Source organism: Sus scrofa, chromosome 9 (assembly GCF_054392235.1).
Source record: "Sus scrofa isolate SSC_HxYL_T2T_F1_AM1 chromosome 9, Sscrofa_HxYL_maternal_Yorkshire_Landrace_v2.0, whole genome shotgun sequence".
NCBI lineage: Eukaryota > Metazoa > Chordata > Mammalia > Artiodactyla > Suidae > Sus > Sus scrofa.
In genome coordinates this window covers 101,241,373-101,268,772 of record NC_139391.1, presented here as the reverse complement: position 1 = coordinate 101,268,772, position 27,400 = coordinate 101,241,373, and the positions used below count along the sequence as shown (strand labels likewise).

The following is a 27,400-nucleotide window of genomic DNA, read 5'->3' as shown; positions in this document are numbered from 1 at the left end:
CTGGAAAAACATTATAAAAAGTTATCTTATCCTTATAACTTCTTGGTAAATACGTTCCTGCCACATGCCTGGTTTTGTACTCTGTCAACATACTTTCTTTGCCTCTGTGACATTATTGCTGTCTTTATCCTATCTTTGCTTTAAATCAAGCAGTTGCACACTGTCTGAAATATATGAGGTCATTTACCAATTACGGACAATACACAATTTTTATAATTGCTTTAAATATTTTTGCTATTAAAATACATCTATATACAAATAATAGAATGTCTGGATACAGAGATAGTCATAAATATGTGAAGTAATGTTATTGCTGTTCTTGTAACAGTTTCAATTGTTTATTCAAAACTTAAAATCCTTGAGAATCCAAATTAAGATAAATTATGAACTCCTTCCCAGTATCAATCCTACTCTCTCTTCTCCATTAAAAAAGTGTTTCCTTTCTATGCTTCCCAAATATCTTTTTACGTATATCTTTAGAGCACATGTAGTCTTATTTGTCACAATTACTTACTAATCTGGTTATTTCCCTCCATACCTTGTATTCCACAATTCTGGCACAAGGCACTCATAAACCCTTAGCTAATGTTTGCTAAATATCAAATTCAGGTAATGATTTACTCTGCATTTAAAAGCTGAAATCTCATGTAATTCTGACATCCTCAAAACAGAGTTATCATAATTACATAAATGATTAAGAGTTTAATCAATTAATAATGGCATAAGGTTTATAACCCTCATGATGACAGAATATGTTATGGAACTGCAACCATTTCAAGTCTTCTAAAATTGATAGGCTTTATAATATTGCAAGAGTTGATTTGAGATATGGTAGAAGATGATGACTAATCAAGTGTACTCCAAAATCAAAAATCCCAAATATGGGATAATAAGAAGCAAAAGAGATTTGAGAAATTATGTGAATATATCCTCACATCTCCAGGGACACCTGTACTTCTAAAGGATGTCTATGACAATGAGTAATCTTTCCAGAAGGAAAGTAATCTCATTTTAATCTATTTTTAAATACTTTATAACTTAGAAAGCAGCTGTTTTGAACACAAACTTTTGTCACGAATATTCCAAGTAGACAAGAAGGGTGTTGATGTTAAATTGGCATAATGAATTCTTATGGGTTGAACCGAATTGTTCAAAATAATTGAGAGCAACAAACATTAAAATTATTTTAAAAGCATCATAGTGTGTTTGAATTACACATATTACAATATGTTGCAGCTGTTAATGACAAGAAATAATGCTTTTAAGGAAGCAATCTTCAATTAATCATTTCCTTTTTTACTGGAATAATTTATGGAAATGAAATGAGGCTAATAAACCAGAAAGAATGGGAGGAAAGAAAGAAGTTAAATAAATTGCTTCCTTTTGTAACAACAAAAAGTCATGATATCCATCATTTGGCCAGAAATATCATGTTGCTAAAGGCCTTATTTAGTATTTGATTCTCTTCCAATATAGCAGAAACAGAAGGCATCACATTTCAGTTTTCCATTTACTTTACTCTCCATTTTAACCCCATAAATGTCTCCCAAGATTGAAATGTTAATAACACAAGAATCTTAGGATATTTGATTTCATGTAGAAAAGACAGGGATAGGAAAGTAGTGAAGTACGTATCATTCAACAATTTGATATCTGCTGTCTTTTTTATCTTTTCCCTCTTTAGATTTTTAAAAAGTTGCATTTCATAAATAAGGAATATGAAATAAACCTTAATTTGGAGGAGGGCAAATGTTTGCAACATTTTAAATATTTAGCAAATTCAGCTAGCTGCCAAACTACATAAAGAGAAATCTAATTCCACTTGTTTTTATTGCACTGTAATTTTAATATTTGACATTGTACATTTTTTTTCTCAATATTAATCAATGTAAAAGGTCAAGTAAAGAAGGAAGCGTTGTCCACCAACTCTTGGTGACACAGAAACCTGTAGATATGCACTTAGGTATAAATTACATCACTTATTTTTTTTCTTACTGGATTCTAGATCATTGTCTCCAGAAATAAAACAGGCACTTTATCAATAGAAAAGACAATGATTTGACTTCAAGTGGAAAATAATACCTCATAAAGTTGAAGTAGCTGAAAAGGCATTTCAAGGATGAATCAATAACTCTTGGGAAGCCATAAAATGCTTAAAAAATAAAAAAGAAGATAAATTTTCATTCATCCTTAACATTCATGTACCTTTTGGACCTGACCGAATATTAAGATGGCTATCAATTGATTTAATAATCTCATAGACGGTGGTGCACGTAATACGAATTTACATTATTTACTAAGCTATAAAACAGAGGTACCATTTCTTTATTTTTTCAAGATAATGCTTAGTATAATGTTTCTCCAATGTTTTGTGTGATGCTTATACCAGCTAGTTTTTCATCAAATATTTGTTGCATGTGAGTTTGTAAGCATACATGGACCTAGAAATCAGTGCATATGTAATATAATCCATGTGCTTAATACATCTATTTCTCAGGTACAAAAAGAACTCAATTAGTGAAAGCTTAGAGAAAATTTAAACTTATAATTTATCAAATTGCTAAAATAAATTTAAATTTTAAACTTTGTTTCATGCCCTAAATTAATACCTGTCTCTTATGCTGGAAAATAATTATCAATTAGAATACCACATTTAGAATTTTACAATTCAAGGAGTTTCCATTTTTCCTTGAATTCATAGATTCCTCTGGATTTGTGTTTAAATGCTTTTGTCAGTGTATAGATAGGTAAATGGATTATCAGAGAGATATGACTAGGGTATTTTACTTTTATTGTTTATGGGTAATTATTGTTTGGAGAGCATTACTAATATATTTTAAGATATTTACTAATTTAAAATATGAAAATGAAGTGTTTTGAAGTTAACTATGAAACCATTTTAATAACATGCTTAATAATCTTAAGCTATCAGAGGTTTCATTGTTTCTTAGTATAGGGAGGGCTAAAACAATTATTTAAAAAGCAATACCAATATGAAGATATCTACTGTAATGTTTACTGAATATATATATTGATTACCTGATATGTTTTATTTTCATGATTTTATAGCAAATTCTTTATCAAGAAAGCACATATAATTTACATGCCAAAGGAAAACTACCATAGGAATTTATACATTTAAAAATCAAGAAACATGAACATAAAGGTTTGACTTTTCCCCAAGAGATATGATAGAAGATGGAAAACACGCACTTGATGAAGCAGAAACGCTCCATAAACAATAATAAAAATACCATCTTTTATTTTATTTTATACATTTTCCTTTTAAGTTTTGGAATTTTTAAAACACAGCATGCTTAAAAACTTGCCATTTACAACAGTTAATTAAAGGTGTATAAACAGTGGGGTGATCTCCAATAACCTATTTTAAAACTTTAATAAGGAACGTTGATAGTACAAAATATTCCAAATCTCTTCTTACTCTTCTCATTGAGACTGTGTGTGCAGGTCCTGTATACTTTTACTATGAAAAACTGGATTACTTGCCTAATGTAGTATCAGAAGATGACTGTGTTGATGATTGATTTTCTCCAGTGAAAACAGTTTCAAAAAGGGTTTACAATAGCTATAGAAATAATACTGTAATGATTTCATTCTAGGTTGCACATTTTATACTTTAATGTCTTTGATACCAGAACATCATTTGCTCCTGATATGAACAGACGTTTCATTCTTCTGGAAAGAATTTGTTCTTACTTCTGCCAGATACAGGAGAACCTAATAAGCTGATGACAACTCTTTACATTAGATTTTTGTCCGAAGCTTTTGGTCCACCCTGTGCTGGTGTGGATTCAGAAAGTTAACTTTCATGAGGGCCACCTTTGTGGTTTAAGGAACAGAACAGGCAAATTCCTTTGCTATTTTCTGTGTGGGAATTTATTTCTCCTTTGTGCCAATACCAAAATATACTGCATCTTGGCTTGATGGTAGGATCATCTATTAGGTTGCCCGTTTTGGGTAGTTTTTTCCTTTCCTAAGTAGTACACAAAATCACAGTGCATCTTACAGTCAGGGACATCTCAGACTGAATGACAATTTGGTAATTTATTAAAGTTAGGGCTGTTTTTAGAGCTGACATCATCTCATCCATCAAATCTTAAGGCTTCTTTGGGGGTCAAATGCTCAGATTCATAGTTAGATTTTCTGTGTATAAAAGAAGCTAAAGCACAGGCCAGGATATCATTGCTACAAAATACTAAATTTATAGCTCTGTAGACCATACGGATGACACAGCCAAAGATATTTTATGAAATTCTGGAAAAGTTCTGATGCAAACCAAGACATAAATTGAGACAAGGTAGTTGTGGAAATAAAGAAGATTGGACTCTGCGGTCATTTTACTGTGGGACGTTTGAAAGGAAATTCATGTATGTGGAACAGCCAAGAGAACTATTATGGAGTGAAATTCTATGATGGCAGTAATCTAGATGTTAGGACATAAAATATTTCAAAGATTCAAAACTCTAACGTGATGTTAATTTTTAAAAATTGTTGTTACTTGTGGTGTAGCTCTCTCCTTTCTGGACATGTAGATCACAGTACAGCTGGTTAGTAAAGAAGAAGGAATGAGAGGTAGTTAAAAGTAAATTGACTTAGCCACTCCTGCTCTTGAATGTAAAGTCAGACAAGCTCCAATTTTTTCCAAGAGTTATTTTAGGGAAGGGAACATACTGGAGGTTTCTCCTTAGCATTGTGTATGAGGTGTGAGTGGGAAGACAAGAAGATCTGCCAACACATATATATTTAGGGATTTATACTGAAATGTCCCTCAGCAAAAGGCCACCAGTGACGGAGAAGAGTGTGCTGGACCAAGGGGAAGGGGAGCCGGATTTTTCTGTTTCACTCAGGCCAGCTCACTATTAGTGCTGCCTTTACAAGAGAGGGAACAGAGCACTGAGTGAGTGTTAAAGGTTTTGTCGAGAGTGAAATTTCTTCCACCTTAAGTCTGAGTTATTTTATATAGTCTCTCTATTAAAACCTCAGGACATGTAAAATATAGAGTGTTACAGAATATGTTTACCATTACAGCTGGAACTGATCGTCCTGAAGTGTATAATTTGGCTTCAGGTTGCTTAGCAGTTTTCTGTGAAAACATCTCATATCTTTATATGTTTCCATATGAGCACATATATTTTATTCAATGTGAGATGTGACATTAGCAAGACAACATACATGATTTAACAGGGCTGAGCCCTGGATTTTTGCCCATTTTACTTTCAAAGATTGACATCACCTACTCAAGATAATTCACTGATGCCTAATGGAAAGACTCAGTCTGACCATATGGGAATGCCTGACTTAGTTTCCAAACATTTGAAATTTACTGTAATCTATGCTGTATATTTTTTTATGTTTGGTCAATTAGCAAGACAAGCAGACAAAGAATAAAGAGGCCTTCAAAAAATGAATGTTTTACTGCTGCAGAGCTTCTTGGACTATTTTACCATTTCCTCCCATATATCACAAGCATCTATCTGGAGTTGTTTTTGTACACACACACACACACACACACACACACACACACACACACAAACACTGAAACACAGCAATTATTTTTCCTCCCTACAGTATGCATTCCAGTTGATGAATCAGGAGAAAAACTGATTCATGTTCACTTTATTTTCTGTAGCTAAGCAATTTTATATTCCAAAAGTTTATAATTTCACCATTCTAATTTCATCAAAAACAACTTTAAAATCTGAGGCACTCTCCAAAGCTCATTCATTCAATGGTCAACAATATTTATTCACCCACAGTCTCACTCTCAAAAAAATAATACATACACCTTTGATCATATTTTCCTTGTATATATGTACACTCATATTCCAACATATATATAATTTTGAAAAAATACTAACTGGGTCTATGAAGGGACTGAATTACTAAACAAAGGGATGTAAGAGCACAGTATCCTATATAAAGTGATTTTAGAAGTATAATTTCTTAATTAACCGGTTGATGGTATTCCTTAAGAAAAATCCTACTTCTGAATACAATATTAATAACAATGGTATGACAAACCATTTTCGCAATAAATAACAGATGCTGCTTAGATAAAATCTCTACTGAAAAACAAAAATAGTAAGTATTATGCTATAGCTTGAACGATGTAGATCACTCCTTCAACAAATTCTTATTAAATACTTAAATATTCATGATATTGCATCTGTTATGGCTCTAGAAATAAAAAGTGAGCAAAATACCAAGGTCCACATTGACATAGTGATTAAATCTGATTGGAAATGAGCTCTAGTTAACACCATTTTGTTTCTTTTACTTCTGGTTATTATCATGAGCTTTTCCATATCTATGCAAATATATTCTTCAGTGTAATGAATTAATTTCATAGTACTGCATTGCTTGAAAGCTCCTGATCATAAATATCATAATTTAGTATTTCCACATGAAATTGATGAATGTAAGACTAGAGAATGTTTTGTTGTCCAAGTGAAGTATGGCAACTGAAATATTTAACATGGGTGTGTCAATATGCACTATATCTGTATGAAACTCATAATATTTGTTCCAATCTAGTGGTATCTTTTTTCTTTATAATAAGAAAAGTAACAGACTGGAAAGTGGATAACAGGCAGACAAGAAAGTTTTGCAAACAAAATGGATTTATAATACAGGCTTGATTTGTGGTTTCTTGTCTTCTGGTATTGGCATCCTCCAAACAACCCTGCAGGCATTCTTGAATCAGATTCCAGCACATGCAGGATATGCAACAGAGGGACCTGACTTTCATAAAGGTAACGAGGTTTTGGAATGCATGCTGGGAGCTATTTATGCAGTGTATTTTCTTTCTTAAAATTCAAGAACCATGAATATTCTACACATAGAATTAGTAGACCGAATCCAAGGAATTGATACAAATACTAGAACTTCTTTTAGGATTAATGTAAAAGGCACCAAAAAAGTTAGTAGGGTAATTATATTCAATTACATGTAAAATGTTCACATTTGACATTTTAACCTTTTCAAATTGAGTCTTTTATTAGCAGTGATGTCATTTCTGTGTTTTCCCAGCAGAGGGAAGCATAACCTAATTGTTGTTTACATAAAGGGTTCACGTGTGTGTGTGTGTGTGGGGGGGGGGGTTAACTATACTACAATTATACTGCATTTTAAATGAAGATTGGTTGATGTTTCATCATTAAATAAGCTGGTTTGACATAAAATAGGCCTTGACATCTTTTAGGAAGCATAAAAAGAACTTGTTCCAAAATTCTTAGTTCAAGGGAATATCCTACTAGTAAATCAGTATGAAGACATCCAGACTACCTTCTATTTGAGTTACATACCCAGTAATAATAGACTGGGTCTGTATTTTTAGCATGCTAATAAATATTTACATGGCTTATTTTAAAGCTACACTTTTTTTTCTACGAAATTTTCATTTTATTTTATTTTATTTTATTTTATTTTTCTTTTCCAGGGCCACTCCCATGGCACGTGGAGGTCCCAGGTTAGGGGTCCAATCAGAACTGTAGCCTCTGGCCTATGCCACAGCCACAGCAATGCAGGATCCAAGCCTGTCAGTGACCTACACTACAGCTCATGGCAATGCTGGATCCTTAACCCACTGAGTGAGGCCAGAGATTGAACCCAGAGCCTCATGGCTCCTAGTCGGATTTGTTAACCACTGAGCCACGACGGGAACTCCTCTACAACATTTTAAAATGGATATTTTTGTTGCTTATTATTCTCAAATTGCTATTATACACAGAAGCATGTATTTAACCTGGGCTTCTTTTGGTTAATGTGAGAAAATAGAGTTTTAAGTCACAAGGGTCTAAAATCTTGAGAAAACATAATTCAATGCTTTGTATTCATTAGAATTTTCTTTCCCGCACAATTTTCTTTCTCTTCAGTTGCATTTCTCTAAATATTCTGGGAGAGGTGTCTACCCTGAATGTTTGCATATGGATATGCATTATGATTTTATCCTGGCATTAGCAAATCGGAAAAAAATCTTTTAACTTACCGTGGTGTTGTAAGTCTGAACAGTGAGTCAGTGGGTCTCCATTTCTTATATCTTGCCGTCTTGTGCGTCTGAAACAATTGTATTTAAAAGGTATTATAGTATCTCTATTTCCTCTTAAGAATTTGTCATAAGAACCGAGAAGACTCAAAATCAAAGACCCCAGGAATTTATCAGAAGAGATGTATTTTTTTATGTCTTTTTGTCATTTCTTGGGCCACTCCTGCAGCTTATGGAGGTTCCCAGGTTAGGGGTCGAATCAGAGCCATAGCCACTGGCCTACGCCAGAGCCGCGTCTGCAACCTACACCACAGCTCACGGCAACGCCGGATCCTTAACCCCCTGAGCAAGGCCAGGGATTGTACCCGCAACCTCATGGTTCCTAGTCGGATTCGTTAACCACTGAGCCACGACGGGAACTCCAAACTAAAAGACTTTTAAAAGCAGCTCATTGAACCTGTTAAAAGCAATCTTCAAGATGATTAAAATGGGAAAGTGTATACAAATGTACTAACAATGTGTTAAAAGTCTTCCAAGAATTGATAATTAAAATTTACTAGTTTTATGCTACTGAATAGTAATAGGAACCCAACATCTAGAAACTCTGAAATTCTTAACATCTTAAATTCTGAGGAAAAAGCACAAGGTATAAAATAGCAACCCATTTATTTAATTATTCAGTAATGGGAACTGAAATTTTTTTTCTGATCATTAATGACAGAGTAAGCTTTAATATTAAAATTCACATGAATGTTTTCTTTCTTTTAATACTTATACATAATTCCTTAAATAGACTTTTGTTAAATAAGACAATGAATTCTATTTTTAAGTTAGTTTTTAATTCCTTTTTGTTTGCTCTATCACCATTTTTTTGATAAAACGTTTCTTTTATGATCATAGAGTTATGCAGGCCAACCAGTTTAACTGAGGAGTGAATAAAAGAACAAAAACAATGACAAATAATGAGAAGCAAGGCTCCTCCTTTTGTCAGAGGAAGGTGAGAGAGGAGATGAACTGCCCTCTAAGAGAAAAGCAGAATTTGCTATGAAAATCTAAATTTCTCTTGTATTCTACTGCTAAGATCACATTAGTTACAGTGCATTCTGTACATCCTCTCTCTACACTTAGCTAACGGCTGACTGGGGAGAAGGAGGTCGGCTCCAGCCATTGTGGTGCAAACAAGATGTGTAGTTCAAGTAGGAGGCTAAAAATGGAGTTTGGCTATGTGTAACAGACTGGAAAATATTGGGGACATTTGCCCAACTGTTTTCTGCATCTATTTTAATGGGTATTGTTTTGCTGCAAAGTTAGTTACCATCCCTGAAAAGAGCTCTCACAAAAGCCATTGAGAATTGCAAACATGGAATTTGTTACTGTATTCATAAATTTAGAAGTCCCAAGTATTTATAGATTTCTATTTGGAGAATTGGTGAGACTATCAAACAGATGTTGCACATTTCGAAATTGAGCCAACAAGGGAACTTGTGAAACATGAGCCACAAAGCATTTGGGAAGGCATTTTTTTACTGCCATTTAAGCTTTTGAAAAATCCCATCACAAAGAATATATAAATTGTGAGGCCTCTAAACATCCTTTTCAAAGACACATGAAATTGGATTAAGTAAAATGTGCAAGCACAACAAAAATGTGTTAATGATAATTCCTTCAATCTTAGATTCTAGGTATGCCATAAACATATTTCAAATAGATAATAATATCCAGCTTTTCAACTTATTATGCATGTAGTTATGACCTCACTTTCATCTTCTTTCTCATTAAAAAAGCTTAAATTTCAAATGGATTATTACTAAATTAGGCAATATTATACATTTTAATATAGAAAGGAAATGATACCACTTTTATTTCAAACATGAATCCACATTTTCAATCAGCATTAAAAGCCCTCTAGCACTAAATGATTTTAAGAACCATAAAGTTTCATTTATTTTTACTTTAAATGATTTTTATTTTTTTATTATAGTTGGTTTACAGTGTTAATAAGTTTATTGCTGTAAAAATATCACGTTGCTATTTATTAAACTATCCATGGTTTCTTTGATGAATAATACGTTATCTTCACACTTAGTTTTTGTTTTAAACTTCCAACAAAATCAATAGGTATATGAAAGTAATACAAACATGATGTCTCAATTCTGAATATTGAAGGCTTAAGAAACTGAATATTTATTAAATAGACTAAATCATACCACATTTACATTTATTATTATTAACGAAGCATGTTTTAATCCATATGGGCCAATTATATGAAATACTTAAGTTATAGATGATTTAACACTGCTCAAAAGTATCTAAAGTATGTAATAAAAATACTTAAGTAATTATTAGAATTATTTCTTTCCCAATGTTTTTCCCAAACATTTAAAATGATCCAAATGTTGTGGAACACATCTCCCTAGCAATGAAAAAAGCCATGTTCATAGCTTGTAAAGAATTAGCTATGATAAAAAACAAAAACTTTTATTGCTCCTAAAATTCAGTAGCTTGATAATGCCAATTTCTATTAAGTGTTTCAATAGGTCGATGTGCATACTATTAATCTTAAGATCTGTATTAGCAAGTATTGTATATTACTTTCATCTATCATTGTTTACCTTTTTACCTTTTTACTTTAGCGGTTAGAGACAGCCTTTAAGTAAATAGTACAGAATATGTTAAGATACCTATATCATCAAATTAAGAAACTGCTTTGTTTTTTAAAACACAAGGAAACCAAGTTTGTGTACAACTTTTAGGATGTGTCTAAGAGTTACCTGAGGTATAATATAATACTGTATTGAATGATCGAATTCCATTCATAATGCTTTCAATATTCTAGACAGCAACTTACAGATTTATCTAAACATATTGTTTTAGGTAACTTCTAGGCATATCAGCAACTTTCATTCAAGCATGTCTAAAAAAAATTTTTAAGGATTATCAAGAATTTAAATATTTATATAATACATGTAAGAGATTGATAAATAGATATCATAACATGGTTTTATAAGTTTGAATAAAGCAAATACAAGACGATATAATTTAGCAGCCTTTAAATTTGGGGGGATCAAATAAAGATATATATTTAATACTAGTTAATCAACATATACAAAAATGTGTTATCTTCAAAAAGAAAAAGATGTCCTTGACTTTTTATAATTTGGTCCCTATGTACTCTCTGAGACTAAAGGTAAATAAATTATTTTCTCTGAGAATTTTCCATTCATCCAAGGACATATATTGCTTTATTAAAATTATTTAAAAACAGGATAGAATGTTGCTACACAGAAAAAGAACATTTTTGGACAAAATGCATAAAGCTGTCTACACTACAGCTTGTGACTTTCTCTTCAGCTTTGACACCCAGTTTTTTCCATGTGGGAGATGAAGTTGTAAAATTGTAATTTTTGAATGTAAACACTCAGGGATATTACAATGTTTTAGATTTCCCTTTGTAATCTATTAAAACCATTTGTCTCCTTTCATTTAGTACCCAACTGTCTGATTATTTTGACTAAGAGAAATAAATAAAACAATGTTAACCAAAAACATTGCTTCTATACCTCGTTGTATTCATCAGAAAAAAAAGTGACGTACTTATTTGAAGAAGCTGTTCCAAAAACTGAGTCAGATCAGGTAAATATCAAACACTGTATTTATTTCTAATATTCTTCCTACCTCTTTGCAGTAGGAAAATAGCGAGAGCATGAAGAGCCATCCCAGGCACAGTATGGGTCCCGGGCGAGGCAGCACTCTGCACAGGCTTTCCCGTAAATATCACATCTGTGTAAAGGGAGCTGCGCCACCCCCGCAGCAGAGCCAACATATAGTTGTTGCTGTGGAAAGAATTTACTTTTATGACAAAAACTATCTTGTCTTTCAAATCTATTTCTTAAAAAAAAAGGTCATTTATATATAACTTAGCAAGATACATTTATATTTGTGGATTTAAAACCATCCTATATTTGGTAGTTTCTTCAAAGGCCTGGCAGGGAATGTGACCATTTAAAACAGAGCAAAATCAAAATCTAAATATTTGACTAAAACAGGTGTATTTTATAAGTATAAAACCAAGGAAAGATAAAGGAAGACAGTAATAGTTACACGTCAGTTATATATCAATTTTTTTTAAAGACAGTAAGACACTGATGAATGTAAATTCACACTATTTTTTTGTTTTTTAGGGCTGCACCCATGGCATATGGAGGTTCCCAGGCTAGGGGTCGAATTGTAGCTGCAGCTGCTGGCCTACATCAGAGCCACAGCAATGCAGGATCTGAGCCACGTCTGTGACCTACACCACAGCTCACAGCAACGCCAGATCCTTAACCCACTGAGCGAGGCCAGGGATGGAACCTGCATCCTCATGGATGCCAGTTGGGTTCGCTAACCACCGAGCCACGACAAGAACGCCTCAAACTTTCAGTTTTTGCTCTTAGCTTGTTTTTTTACTTCTACTGTTTTAATTTTGATTGAGATTATCAACATCACCATGTATTCTGATTAGTCTTGAGGCAGGGATCCTTTATTTCTGACTCTTGGGTGCCCTATTCCATGGCCTGTGATGTATGCTGCCCTCCTATAAGAAGGGAAAGGGTGAAGCTTTGGTACTTGCATGGGTAAGAAGCTTTGCTCAACATTGCCTTGCCCTTCCTCTATCTCCAGGATGATTATTTTAAATAAAAGTACACAATTACTTCTTATTTGAAGGATCATCAGTAGGGCCTGGCTAGTATTTTGGACCCGAACAAAAAGCTCAGGTGTTGGGGAAACAATGGGGTATTGGGCACCAACATACTTGGATTCTGGGTCTTGCCTGACATTAACATTCTGTGTGATTTGGGGCCATTTACATAATAATTCTCAGACAACTTCCTTAGTCATAAAATGAGCATGGTTAACTAGATCTTCAAAATGTGCATCCAGATAAAACATCTATGATGCCACTACACTTGATAAACTGAAGTTATAAATACCAGAATATGAAGGGAGAAAAAAAACATGATAGCAACTAATTCAGGACTTCAATACGACTTAAAAAATACCTTTAACACACCTTTAACACAGTTGAGTCAGCATAGAGTATCGATTACAAATTCATATTAACATTAATTGAAATACAAATAAAATGTTTTGTGATTTTTGTCCATTTTACTATAATCAGTGTCAGTTCCTTCCCTGCACTAGATGATTGAATAATTATAATGAAAAGTTAATAAAAGTTGTGAAAATACTGAAACATGTTCTAGTATGCATGACAAATACCTAAAAGTATATTTTAGTTTCTCTACTATATAAATGAAAAATAAGTTACAGAAAAGCAAGTCTCTAAATAATGATGTTCTCTTTTAGTATTACAAACTGCCTGACAGTCAGAAATAAATATAATTAAAATCGCATTTCCAAAAGGCTTTCAAAGATGGACTACATACATGAATAGATTTATGTTTAAATGAAACTGTAAGTATCAATCAGAATCTATGAAATCATTGAGGGCGTTAGGAATACTTTGTAGAAAGAAATTACATGCTTAAAGCTAACCAGTTAAAGTCTCTGGGAGGAAAATATGAAATATTATTAAGTTTTTTGTTGAGAGAGAATTAGTTCTTATTATATCTTAAAATAAGAAAGGGAAAAAGGGAGAAAGAAGCAAAAAAATACAAACTAAGCTATTTATGGAGGCAGTTATCCTGATAAACACTGCTTATTCCATTCCAGTAAGTGAAAGGCATTTGTAGCATATAATATTGTAGTATTGTATAGCATAAAGAATGTGGTATATATTACAGATACTCAGCTTCTTACTTTATTCATCTTATATCATTATACTGAAAGAGGCTACAAACTACAGAAAATTAAAAAATGATAGAGTCTCTGGGAAGAACAGATGAAATATTATTAAGTTTTTTGTTGAGAGAAAATTAGATTGATTTGAACCTCTCTTAAAGCATCTACAGAACCTGCATGTAATAACATCTGATCATAACTGAAAAATATTAACAAGATCTTAACTAATGGAAGGAAACATTTTCCCATTATATATTTCTCTTCCAAAAGCACCTTAAAAAATAAACTTAGAATGTTTTGAAGGTGAGCATTATCAATTTCAAATAAAAATAATATAACAAACATAATATGTAACCAACCGTTAAATTAGTTAAAATGTGGTAGCAATATTAGAAGCATGGTTGGCACTGGTGAACAAAGATAGGCCAAACCATACACCATGGTCATAACTATTTAAAAAGCTACTAACCAAGGTGGCCATACCTAATAAAAATATCTCTATGTTTGGCCAACAGGAACAAAATTCATACCTATTGATTTCTAAGAATATGGCATTGAGTAGTAAATGAGTTGTTAACCAGATAATAATATCTTAATTTGTCACATCCCTTTAGGAGAAAAACAGAGAAAGAATACATGAGAAGAATATGAAACCAAAAATATGGCATCTGAAATTATTGCAATGAAAACCTTAAGTATGATGAAATGTCAAAAATTAAATACAATTCAATGTAGTATTCATTTTATAATTTTCTACTGTACTACTAATGATTTGCAAAATCAATTATGCTTTCTAAATGAAATATGAGGGAGGGTTCCAGGCACCATTGAGCATAATCCAGTCACTAGCAAATAACCTGATGTGCTTTTTCTGCCCAATTTAACATCACCACAGGCTTTCTCACTCTCCTTCTTAACAAGTTGTGGGTCATAAGCAGGAGATGAGACCATTTATCCAGAAAATTAGTTGCAACACTGCTTGTCCTTCTTGAAACTATGCCTCACTTTAAAAATTGCCATGGGCATAAATGGAATTGAGTCACGATCTGAATGAAATCAAACTCCAGTAATGGAAAATGAAGGCTAGGGACACTATAACATTGTATTTTAGATTGATGAATTGTTTTTGTTTGTTTTTTGTTGAAATGTATTACATTTAATAGGCAATTCTTAAGGTAGGTTAAAAAACATTAAAACAGTAAGTTCCTGCCTATGTGGCATAGTGGGTTAAGGATCTGGCATTACCACAGCTTGTAGACACACACACAGCTTACAACTGTTGTGCAGGTTCATTCCCTGGCTCAAGAACTTCCACATGCTGTGGGTGCGGCCAAAAAATGTTAAAACAGAAATAAATGTTTTATAAAACGAGATGCAATGTCATTAAGATTGAGAAAGAACTCCTGCAGAGAATAAATAAATCGTTTAAAAAATCATTGCAGGAAAGAGTACTCCAGTCTAGCTTCCATGCTGGAAATCCCTGGATTTCCTTGCCAACATTTGACAATTTTTAGATTACAAGAACAGGTAAACTCATACTTATGATGTGAAAAATGACAGTATCAGGTCAATAATATATGTACTCTGGATTTCTCTAAACATCTTTGAGATTATTATTCTATTTTGATACTGACGTGTGGAAAGGATATGTAGTGTGTTTTAGGGGTACAGTAGCTTTAGGTGTCCTGTACAAGGAATAATGCATGGTTAGTGATAAAGCATATAAACGGTCAGAAATAAGATTCACCAAATCATGCTCATATTCAACAATTCTGTATGTAAGTTGTCACTACAGTGAGTGAGGGGCTCCCTATTTCTTTCTGGCTTTTTATGCAAGGTTATTTAATAATTAATTTTAACTCAGGATCCAAGCCATCTATTTTTGTTGTTGTTACCTTTGATATACTGGGTAGAAAGGCTAAAAAACATTTATGTGGAAAAGAGAATTCATTAGAAGTTAAAATTATATTTGCTTTTCCCATATAATTTAGCATTTAGAAGTCATTTGTGTTTCTCAAGTGTCTTGCCAAAGCACTCATTCAATGTGAATGAAAAGATCATTAACTTGCTGCCCTTAACCTTTGAATTCATGGAGTTTAATAACTTATCATTTGGCAATGACTGTTTTCCTGTTTCCCTTTTATATTTAGCCAAACTAAATGTTTTCTACAACACACAAAACTATTGAAAAAGTAAAATTAATTTTTAAGTCAAAATCCTCCAAACATATTTAGTCTGGTGTATAATTTTATTAGCCTATAAAATGTATTTTGTTTAAACATACAAATTAAATTATAAATTTATTTATATTCTGAAATATCCACCAATATTATATGTAAAGGATAGATTAACAAATTATTGATGAAATTACATTACAATGACCAAAACCAAAATGCTATAAATGAAAATTTACAACAAATAATGATCTAAGAAATATATTTATAGGACATATATGAGACATCAAAAACCTGATGGCAATGAAAATTATTTTCAGTTTTCATTCTACTAGTTATTGTAAACATTTTTTCTCTTGTTTTCTGAAGTGTTAATAATTCTATAAAATTTGATGGAACATAAATATCTTTATCTATTTGACACAAAAAATTAACAAAAATAAGGAATTTTAATTGTAGTACATAACGATAGTACCTGCTTAGTGGAAAGCTCCATGGCTGAAATAGTAGTTGGTTCCTAAAGAAGAAAAAGACAATGTGAGTTGTTTAATAAATTAGAAAAATCACAGAACACCGACATAAATTTTTAGGGATAACTTCAGTGCCTATAACAAACAATATAATTGGGAAATAAGACATGCAAAATAAACTGCATAGATAGATGTTATATGTGTGGAGCAAACACTAAGCTCATCCTCCAGTTAAAGATCATCAGGAACATATCTGCAGTTGGTCAGGTTGGGTTTATTGTTCATTGTGATAAGGGAGTGCTCAGTAAGAGTGTTGGAAAGAATTTTTATGTTTTGGGCTTGTGGTAAGTTACTTTATTTTTCTTTCTAGGGCTGCACCTGTGGCATGTGGAAGTTTCCCAGGGCTAGGGGTCAATCAGAGTTGCAGCTGCAGGCCTACATCATAGCCATGCCATATCTGAGCCACACTCATGAGCTACACCACAGTTTGTGGTGTAGCAATGCCAGATCCTTAACCCATTGAGCAAGGCCAGGGATTGACCCTGCATCCTCATGGATACTAGATGGGTTTTTAACCTGCAGAATCACAATGGGAACTTCATTTTTTTTTTTTTTCTTTTTTAGGGGTGGTAAGTGATTTGAGAGAGGGTTCCGGGAAGTGGGGCTTTGCTTAACATTGGATGTTGTCAAAAAGCAGAGGTAATTCTATGACTAGCTATCTTCCCATATCTCATTTAGAAGGAGGGAAGAACAGAGTGAGGCTAAAGTAGTGATTGATAAAGCAGCAATCACTCATTGGGTAGGATAGAGAGACATGTGATCATTTTTGTATTTGGACAATGTTTATGTTCTTTTTTGTGTTCAAACATGATTACAGAATGGTCTTGCTTTTTTTCTTGATTTCATCATGGTCTGATAGTGTCCCCATCTAATGTTGGGGTTCTGTGAATATTTGTAATGTTCAACTGGAGAACACCGTGGCCTGGCTGAGAATGTCAGGCTAGCTCCTGATAGCACCAAAGATGAGCAGAAAGTATTGGGCTGGTTTCCAGCTGTCAGGAACTGAAAGTTCTGCTGGGGTGAGATCACTTCATTATTATTAAAAATGACCGTTTAAGGTGCAAAGACCTACAACTTCAGGCCTTTTCTAGAGAACATAATCTCTTCAATTTCTGTCAACAGACTGATTTAGAGAAGTCATAACCAGGGACATAATAATCATCAATATACTTTGCTAGATAGTTCTGCTAAAGCCTATCATAAACATATGCATAAATAAATGCTGTTCTTTAATGAACTTAGACAACCAAGAGGCTATTTGCCTAAAGATATTAGCTTACATTCTCTTAGATTCACTTTCATTGAACTGTGCTCCATCCTATCTTTCATCAATGACAAACATACAACTAAGAAGAGATGGCTTGAAGGTTTCTGAGACTATCTTTCTCAGCTTATGAGAAAAAGGCTGGGATTGGAAGAACAAACAATCTTTAAACATCTCTCTGAGTAGGTGATAAAGGTAAGTCTTCAAGTGTAAAGAGTTGGACTCTGGAGCTAGATTGTATGGATTCAAATGGTAGTAATTCAAACTTGGCCATTAGTGTTACACTGGGTAAGGTATAAACCTCTTTCTAATTCATTTTTCTCATCTGAAAAATTATGGTGGTAACTTTCACAGATATGGAAGGCTAACTGTAAAGTTATATTCAGATTTTCCTCTGCAGAGATGGTCGGTGTCCCTAACCTACAAGTTGTTCAAAGGTCAACTGTTTTTACAAGTTCTCAAAAATATTTGTTAAATAACGAATGAAGGAATGAATGAGTAAATGAATGAATAAATTAATTCCCTACCAAATTTCTCTTTTCTATCTTTTCTACTCTCCCTATTGTATTCTGCTCCTCCCATTGAATTGGTATATGAGATAAAGGCAACCCTCTTTAGATAAAAAGTTTTTCCTTAATCCTTTAAGCTTTGCTGGAATTTCTTCGAAAATAATCTAAATATTCTATACTCACTGTCTTTACTTGTTCATGTCCCATTCAGAGCCATTCATCCCTCAGCCCACTGAGTCCAGCCCTTACTCTAGAGAGGGGGCCAATGATTCTCAGAAAGAAATCACGGGTGAACTACACTGGTGAATAGACAGTTTTCATTGTTACTACTGGACTTCTTGTTTTATGTGGTACTATATCATTCATTTCTTCTTGACTGTTTCCTCTATTAGAATTCATTATGTCTTAGAACTCAAGTGACTATTCTTAGCTTTTTTCAGATTCTTTTCTATCTTAAGCCACTCCTCATATGTTGGTCTTCCTTTGCTGACTCCTTTCCATTCGCCTTTGATGCTACATTCTTTTCCTGGTGGGCTAATCCACTCTTATGGTTTTTATTACCTCCTATGGGCCACAAGATTGCAACTTTCTACTTTAAACGCTGATATCTAAGCTGACCTCAGATTTTTCTTAACAAATTTAAGAGAACCTACCTGAAACACAAATGAAACAAATATTTTAGGATGTAAATTAACTTAATGGGATAATTTAGAGATTTCCCATAGTTTCTAATTTTCATAGCTTGATTATATTAAAAATAACAACTTTCTATAGGAATTAACAATCATAAAGACAATTTTGATGAAAGGAATATCTACCAATTTTCTCTAACCAAAAAGAAGATCTTAAGAATTTAGTAGTATCAAGTCACAAATATCTAGGGGCCAATTCATCACAGACTTTCAGTTTTAAAGGACAAAATTGGAAGTTCCTGAAGTGGCACAGTGAATTAAGAATCTGACTGCAGCAGCTTGGGTCACTGTAGAGATGCAGTGGGTTAAAGGAACCGGTGTTGCCACAGCTGCAGCATAGGTTGAAGCTGCAGGATTCAACCTCTGGCCGGGGAACTTCCATATGCCTCAGGTGTGGCTGTAAAAAAATAAAACAGTAAAAATTAATAAAAGACAAAACTGACTTTTATATTTAGATTTGTATAATGTTGGAATCAAGAACCCAAACAAAGAATTTTAAAAAGTTAGGAAAACATTCCACAGCAGCATCTTCCACTCCAACAGTTTCACAGGAGAAATAGTTATGTGGTTATGTATGCAGCTAACTTCATGAAGACTTTCATGAAATAAATTTTACAACCAAGGCACAAGGAAAGTGCTTCTTATACAGAGAATTAACAGATAGTATAATTAAAATGAAAGTTAGCTATGGCTCAGTTCTTTTAAAACCTCAGTGGATGAAGGTGGTAAATTTTCATACATTTCATGTTCGTTGACAACATAAAAAATATCTATATGGTGGATGGAAATGATTACTTCATACATAAATTAAAAAACAAAACAAATCCCAATACACACCAAACTCCATTGTGCCATATTATGATTTCAACATTCTTAAATTAAGATCCTAGAATCCTCTTTTTTTTTTTTTTTTATTTTCCCACTGTACAGCAAGGGGGTCAGGTTATCCTTACATGTATACATTACAATTACATTTTTTCCCCCACCCTTTGTTCTGTTCTAGAATCCTTTAATTAGAAGAACCTTACTTGTTTTTAGACCAGGAAATTCATAATAGTTTGGATAGGATGTGCTATATGCTGCCTGTGGTTGAATTTTAATAGACAATATATTAAGATGACATCCATTTAAATAAGCTATATTTTTTTTTTTCTGAGGCCTAGCTGGTAGTGAATATGACTTCCATTTAAAACAGATGTAGCTTCATCAGCACTTTTCCATGAAACTGGTTTCAATTGCAAATTTAATTGGAGTTCAAGTAAAAATGAAATTAAAAACTTAGCATCTTTTCAAGATTTTCTATGACTCTAATTTGCTATTTTTTCCCAGATATTTTAATCTAGTCCTTATTAAACTTTCGCACTCTCAGAGCTTTTCAACCTGCTGATCCCAGGAGAATCAGACAGAGCTCCCTGGATGCTAAGAGAGAGGATGCTCCTTCAGAATCAGTTAATATATCAGGTTTTGGAAAGCATCAATTATGTTTTACATTTGAATGAAAATTAAACTCTTTCATTTGTTTGCTCAGCTGTTCATGGACTATTGCATAAATTGGGTTTAAAATTCATGTCCTTTGCAGTCAATGGGACTATAAATAAAATCCATTGTACTAAATGTATCGCATCTTGATATAACACTCCACTGTCTCAAAAGTAAAATGCTCTTTGGAATGGAAAAAATATCTCACATTAAATAAAGCATATGTCTAGCTTTCAGACCTTTTGAATATTTTAATAAGTTATAGATGTAGAATTTTTAAGCATTTATTTTAAATGAGATTTTCATTTGTATAACTAGTTAACAATAGCTATGATTTACTTTTAATCTTAATTTTCAAAAAAGAAAAAAAATAAAATTAAGTTGAGACTCAATGGACTTAATCTGACTTGTTTAGACTCACAAAGTAAATATAATTCAAATATAGATTTATGGTTACAAATAATAAACGGAATTAGGTTTGGGTCAGTACTTTAGTACCGTTCTGAATTTATAATGGCTATTTAAAGTCATTTCTAGAAGAGCTCCCACTGACACAGTGGGTTAAGAACCTGGCTGCATCAGCTAGGATCACTGAGGTGGTTCAGATCTGACCCCTAGCCCAGTGTAGTGGGTTAAAGGATCTCGCACTGCTGCAGCTGCAGGTTGGTTGCAGCTGTTGCTCATATTCGATCCCTGGCCTGGGAACTTCCACATGCCATGGTCGTGGCTATAGGGAAAAAAAAAAAAAATGCCATTTCTAGAATCCTAAACCAATGCCAATTTTATATCACCTCTTACTACCTACTAAAATTCTACTTTAAAATGGAAATTTGCATTACTGAAAAATATTTTTCTTTCTATACTCTGAATGGGATTTGATTTCATTCAGAATAAAAAAATATCTTAGATGTAATTGGAGCCACTGGAATGTTCTGTGATTAGCCAGGGTGTTTTCCTAAATCCGACCTCAAGATGGCAATGGACATAGTACTGGACTTAATTCAGGTTTTTATATGAGGTTTGGTTATTCAGTCTAGCAAAGACATATAATGAACATGGTCTCCTGGAGATGATATTATGGTAAAATTAACTGGTTGGTTGACATTAAATGTCTTTCTTTTTAAAATCCAAGAGTATCAGATACCACCAGGACCCTAAATCTGTTCCTTGTCTATTTATCTTGTCAAATTACCACAGTACTCAGGTTAACCCTTTTAAATTTTACTTTATGTTAAATGGAATGACTTGCAAGGCTGAAATAGAAATAAAGAAACTGTAACATTTCTCTGATTATTTTACTGTATATAGAAATTGCTTTAATGTGTTGTATTTTTTTCCCTTCCTTCTGCAAAATTAAACAAAGTTTGACAGTGAAATATTCCAATTGCTAGACCACAATATATGTATGAACTCTGCCTGATAGAATAGAATGTTGAAAGTAAATATTTCCCTAAACTCTGCCCAAATATGTTTTGTCTACTTGAGTGCCAAAGAAATAATAATGACAATAATGCATAGCAGAGAATATGGGAGAGAAATGGAACACTTATCTGTGGAAGATGTGTCCCACATTATAAATAACCTTTTCACAAAATCATAAACTCATTAACAATCATTTCCATGAAAGCACAATATTAGTTATGTTTAACTGTTAAAAACTGATAAAGAACCTCTCTCAGGATATCTTAAAAATCACATGAATATCATTCAGTAGTTATCATAGGTATAACTTGGTTGTATATTCCTCTGGAAACTGAAAATACTAACAAAATCTAATAGATAATAAATATTTGTGCCTGCAAGAGTGTTGGCTTCCAACCTCTCAAGATTTTATTAAAAGTCATTTAACAGATCAGCTTAGAGTAATATTTTAATAAAATTTGTATTAATTTAGTAAAAAACATGGTAAAGATGTGAAATGTAACCTTATATCCCAGAAATGTAGGGAATGAAAATTAGCTAGATTGTAGTAGTACTGCAAAATTATACATATTCTGATTCTTAAAGTTCTACAAAATAATTAAATAACAGAACAAAAAAAAGTTGTTTTTAAAATAGTATGACATGATGCAATTCTGGAAGATAAAACTTAATTGTACTAATAGATAATAAAGTATTTGAAACTTTGAGGGATAACATATAAGAGTCTGTTAAGCTACATAAGATCAGGCACCATGTTTATGGTGTTCATCTCTGAATTAGCCGAACTTAGCATTATGCTGGGACCACGGCAGGTGTGTTTGTTTACAGTTGAATTAGTAAATGAAGCTTGTTATAATAATATACAATAACTGAAGGGGAATATGCAAAGGAACTATGACAAGTCTAAAAGTAAAAGATTCTGGAAATAAGAAATTCTAAAGCTAAGTCTGTATTTTAATATCTCCTGTAACTTCATTTACAATGGTGGTGGCAATATAGATTTTCAAAAATATCGAATTAGTAAAAAAAAGTTGTTTTCTACTAGAAAGTAACATGAAATGTAATCAACATGATAACTGTTTGCTGTTTTCAGTTTATGTCCCTCATACTCTGGGGACTTCACTTTAAGCACAATCTCCCTAAAGAAGACCCTAAACTCTTTAATTTCTCATATTTAATTTTTTCACAAATACTGATTCCTTTATTCATTTGTAAATGTTGGTTAAAACCATATTTTAGGCTCTGGAGACACAACAATGGACATAAGATGGCAATTTACATATTGGCCCCTCAGTGCCCATAATTTGTTTGCTAAATCTAGATGGACTCTGTGTTGCTAACCCAGTCCATTTGGATAATTGTATTTTTGAATTTGTAGGCTAATGTATCAATGTGTAAATACTGAAATGGGACTTGGTGAAAGATAGGGATTAGTCATCACTCTATACCAGACAAAATAAGGTCCAACTGCTTGATTTTAAAAATCATGGTAGAATTAGGATGACTGCATTATTTTAAGCCTTAAACAAAGGATTAGAAGGGAAGGCTACTAAAAACGCTGCTTGTCAGTGTAGACAAACTAAAATAATAAAATTATATTAATAAAAAAATTCTGAACACACTGACCAACACAGTTCAGGAAGCTCTACTTAATAATGTCTCTAATTCTTCTAGCCTTCTGTGAGGTATTACTTTTCCTGTTTTACTGATGGGGAAGCTCACAGTGATTGTGTGTGTTCCAAACAGAACTGCCATGTAGCTTTGACTGAAGAACCTCAGCTCTTCCCACTAGAACATTGTTTAGTGATTGTAAGATGTCTGTGTCATGATTGTCCAGTGATCTGTTTCAAAGCTAATCATAATTTAATTTGAGTCAATATATATTAGGAGGGCCACACTGTACTTTATTTTCTCTTCAAAATATTACAGAAAAGTGAGGACGAGCCCTACTGGGTTAATAAACTGGTCTAGAAATATGGGACTAAAAGAAGTCCCGAGAAGACTGTCTACAATTAAAATATTTAATGAATGGAAAGATTTAATCTAGCCACTTCATTTTATAAAGTATCTGAGGTACCTAGAGACTAGAAGAGATAATTTTAAGTTGTAAGACAAGTTGGAATATTTTCTCATTTTCTGAATACAAAATTTTTCTAATTCCAGTTTATTTTGCAGTTATAAAGGTCTCATATTTCTGCCCTCTTCTTTTATCAAAAACTGAAATGACACCTTTGACAGGCATCTATTTTTCTGTTATATTTCATAAATAATTCAAATCAAGGTATGCTTCAATTCAAACTCTTCCTCCTAGCTAGCTTTCTAAAAGGAACAACAGACATTGTGGTATATGCTACAGTATTTCAGTTTTCCTCTCCCACTTCAACCTATATCTTGCTGCCTCTAACCCTAGTTGTGTATAAACTTATCTGGGCCATCAGTGATTTAGAACAAAGGGACAAATATTCATTGTGCAGTCCATGAATTCATAACAAATTTGCCACCAGTAATATAAAAACCTCAAAAACTTTCTTTGCTAATAAATAATTTATTTAGGAAATATGATAAAGCAGTTCACAAGTAAGCTAAAAATGGTTGAAATGTCTTCATTTCTTTGTCATTCTGAATACATTTCCTTTAATACATTCAGAGAGTTTACCATCATCCCAGTTATACCATAAAGTGTGAAATAGGGGATTGGGGGGGGTGCAGTGGGAGGCACATGGAGTATGTTCACTGAGATAACTTACATAAATAATATAAAATGTAAATCATATAATTTATCATTGAGAAAACAAAATATGAGCCAAGAATATATTTCTTTACATTTTTAGATTTAACTAGCATTGAAAGTTTCAATGTTTATTTTGACTAGTGTCTGGCTTTCTAATTGACAAGCTAATTAGAAGGCTATGCTAGACTACTTATTCATACCAAGTTCAGTGTGCAGCTGTCCTCGGGAAAAGACACACAAGTGAACTTGTTGATACTTGAAATTAAGCAGCACTCACCCGAAAAACTGTCATTTCTTCCAGCAGAACTTCTTCTAAATCATGCCAAGTCTCCTTAGGAATTGAAACTACTTTAAGAACGGTCCCAACATCTTTGAAAGAGAGTGGAGAAACCACAATTTAAATAGATCTGAATAGACTTTAATGTTAATGAATGAAATCAGTATCTAATAAGAAAGAACATTTTGATGTCTTTTCAATTTATTTTTTGTTACAGCATTAATAGTATATATATTCTTATGCATTTTATGAAACTAGATAAACTATAAATATAATCATGGAATACAAGTAAGTGAATTTTTAGAAACATACCAAGTTTTGAAGATAATTTTACCCTAAACCTGAGTAATTAAAAATAAATATATATAATAATCACTAGGTTGGGTTATTTTTATCTTTAATGTCAATTATCAAGTGTCTCAGAAAAAAAAAAACTAAAAATAGTAATAGTTTGACATATGTAGATGTCTCAGAAAATTAAAAATAGAAATACCATATAATCTAGCAATTCTACCCTGGGTGTATATGCCCAGAAAACAAAAAGCAAAAAATGTACTAATTGGAAAAGATACATGCATTCCAAAGTTCATAGTAGCATTATTTACAATTGCTAAGGTATGGAACTACCTATTTGTCCATCTATATATGAATTGATAAAGAAGGTGTGGTGTGTATATGAATTTTGCCATTCATATATAGATGGACAAATACTTATCTATTAAAAAAAGAATGAAATTTTGCCATTTACAGCAACAGAGATGGACTTGGAAGGACTATGCTAAGTTAAATAAGCCACACAGATAAAGACAAACACTGTACGATATCTCATATGTGGAATCTAAGAAATATAACAAACTAGTGAATAAAACAAATCAAAAAAAAGGAAAAGACTCATAGAGAACAAACTAGTGGTCACCAGTGGGGAGAAGGAAGGGAAGGAGCAGGGGAAAAAAGGAGTTATTATGAGATCATATGAAATCATCTGTGAAACTTTTGAAAACTGTAAAGCAGTGGAGAATTTAAAGAATATGTCATTCGATAAAAAATATTTAAAAAAAATACTGGATTGGTATGACAGGTTTTCCTACTTTTGTTCTGAAGCCAGGAACTACTATGAATACTTAATCTACAAGCAAAATGCAAGGAATGTTGTTGAGCAACAAAAGTAGAATATCAGGGCCTGGCTGCTCATCTTCTCACCTAGAGGCCTTTAGTACTTAGAGGCCCTTAAGACAGCTCAATGACCATTAGGTGATAAATGACAATAACCTCATTTCTCATAATAAACACCTTGGATTACTTATTATGGTGGCTTTTCAAAAGCTTGCTAATCAATTTTGGTTAACAAATTGTTTTAATTAATATAATCTATTGGTTAATCAATTTTTGAATACTAAAGGAATTTAAAATTAAAAAGAATATTAAAAACTGTTAAAATGAATATATTTTACAGAAATTTCAATCATTGTTTTTCCCAATTTTCATTGTTAAAAGAGACAAATGGCATTAATGATAAGAGCTTCCACTTTAAGTTGGGTTAAGAAAATATTAATTTTCCCATATTTACAGATATGTTTTTTTTTTTTTTTTTTTTTTTGCCATTTCTTGGGCCGCTGCCGCGGCATATGGAGGTTCCCAGGCTAGGGGTCTAATAGGAGCTGTAGCCACCAACCTACACCACAGCTCGCAGCAACGCCGGATTGTTAACCCACTGAGCAAGGTCAGAGATCGAACCCGCAACCTCATGGTTCCTAGTCGGATTCGTTATCCAGTGCGCCACAACGGGAACTCCCCTATTCTTGATATAATAAATAGCAATTTATTAAGTTTAAAAGTTTGACTCTTCAACATTCCAGTTTGCACTGGTTGAGCAATTATTTTTAGCTTCAATTGGCTCATTTTAATCAAATGTAACAGACTAATTATTTGAGAAGAAAACCTTTCAGGTAAAGAATAAATTATACCAGAAAAATAATTCATACCATAGATGACCACTTTAGGGGATCAATATGATGTGATGTGCTATGTGAGATCAAGAAAGGTTGCTAATGTATCTCTTGTAAAGTTAAAAAAAAAAAAAAAAAAAAGCCCTCTTTTAAGAGTATCCTTCTATGTTTACAGGACATTAGACTACTCATAACACCAAAGATTAAAGGTAAATTAGGTTAATCCACTCAGTGCCTCTGATCAGTCTCCAGTATCCAAACATAACTTTATCTGTGTTCCAGATCAAGTTTTACTGAGTAGTATTTCAAACAATTTCACACAAATTGAATCAGATTACCTAACTAGGATCAATATACTATGATGTGCAACTTAGTTAAAAGATAAAATTACGGTAATCAATTTACTCTGCTGACAGATGATCCTGCTTTGTGCTGACCAATAGCCATTCCCATCATCAAACATTCAACATGCTAATGAAACTGGTTCCTTTAAAGACAGCTTGTGTTCAGGAGGAATTGAAAACTCATGATTGGATTTCTTTGGTCAAATAGCCAGAAGCAAATTTTTGTTGCACTGTCACTCAGTG

At 32.9% G+C, this 27,400-nt stretch overlaps 1 protein-coding gene across 7 annotated transcripts in view; it reads right to left on the bottom strand.

Annotated features, from left to right (window-relative positions):
• SEMA3A (semaphorin 3A) overlaps nucleotides 1-27,400 on the bottom strand; it is a 454,735-nt gene that overhangs the window by 11,097 nt on the left and 416,238 nt on the right. For 4 of the 7 annotated variants that reach the window (XM_021063479.2, XM_021063478.2, XM_084977286.1 and 1 more), the window contains 4 exons: nucleotides 24,868-24,959; nucleotides 16,439-16,480; nucleotides 11,681-11,838; nucleotides 8,009-8,076 (listed from right to left, as the gene is read on the bottom strand). In XM_021063479.2, the coding sequence (XP_020919138.2) occupies nucleotides 8,009-8,076; nucleotides 11,681-11,838; nucleotides 16,439-16,480; nucleotides 24,868-24,959 (360 nt within the window). Of the gene's footprint in view, nucleotides 1-3,237; nucleotides 4,566-8,008; nucleotides 8,077-11,680; nucleotides 11,839-16,438; nucleotides 16,481-24,867; nucleotides 24,960-27,400 lie in introns of those variants that run through there. The other 3 variants (XM_084977288.1, XM_021063483.2, XM_021063482.2) reach the window with 2 other exon arrangements.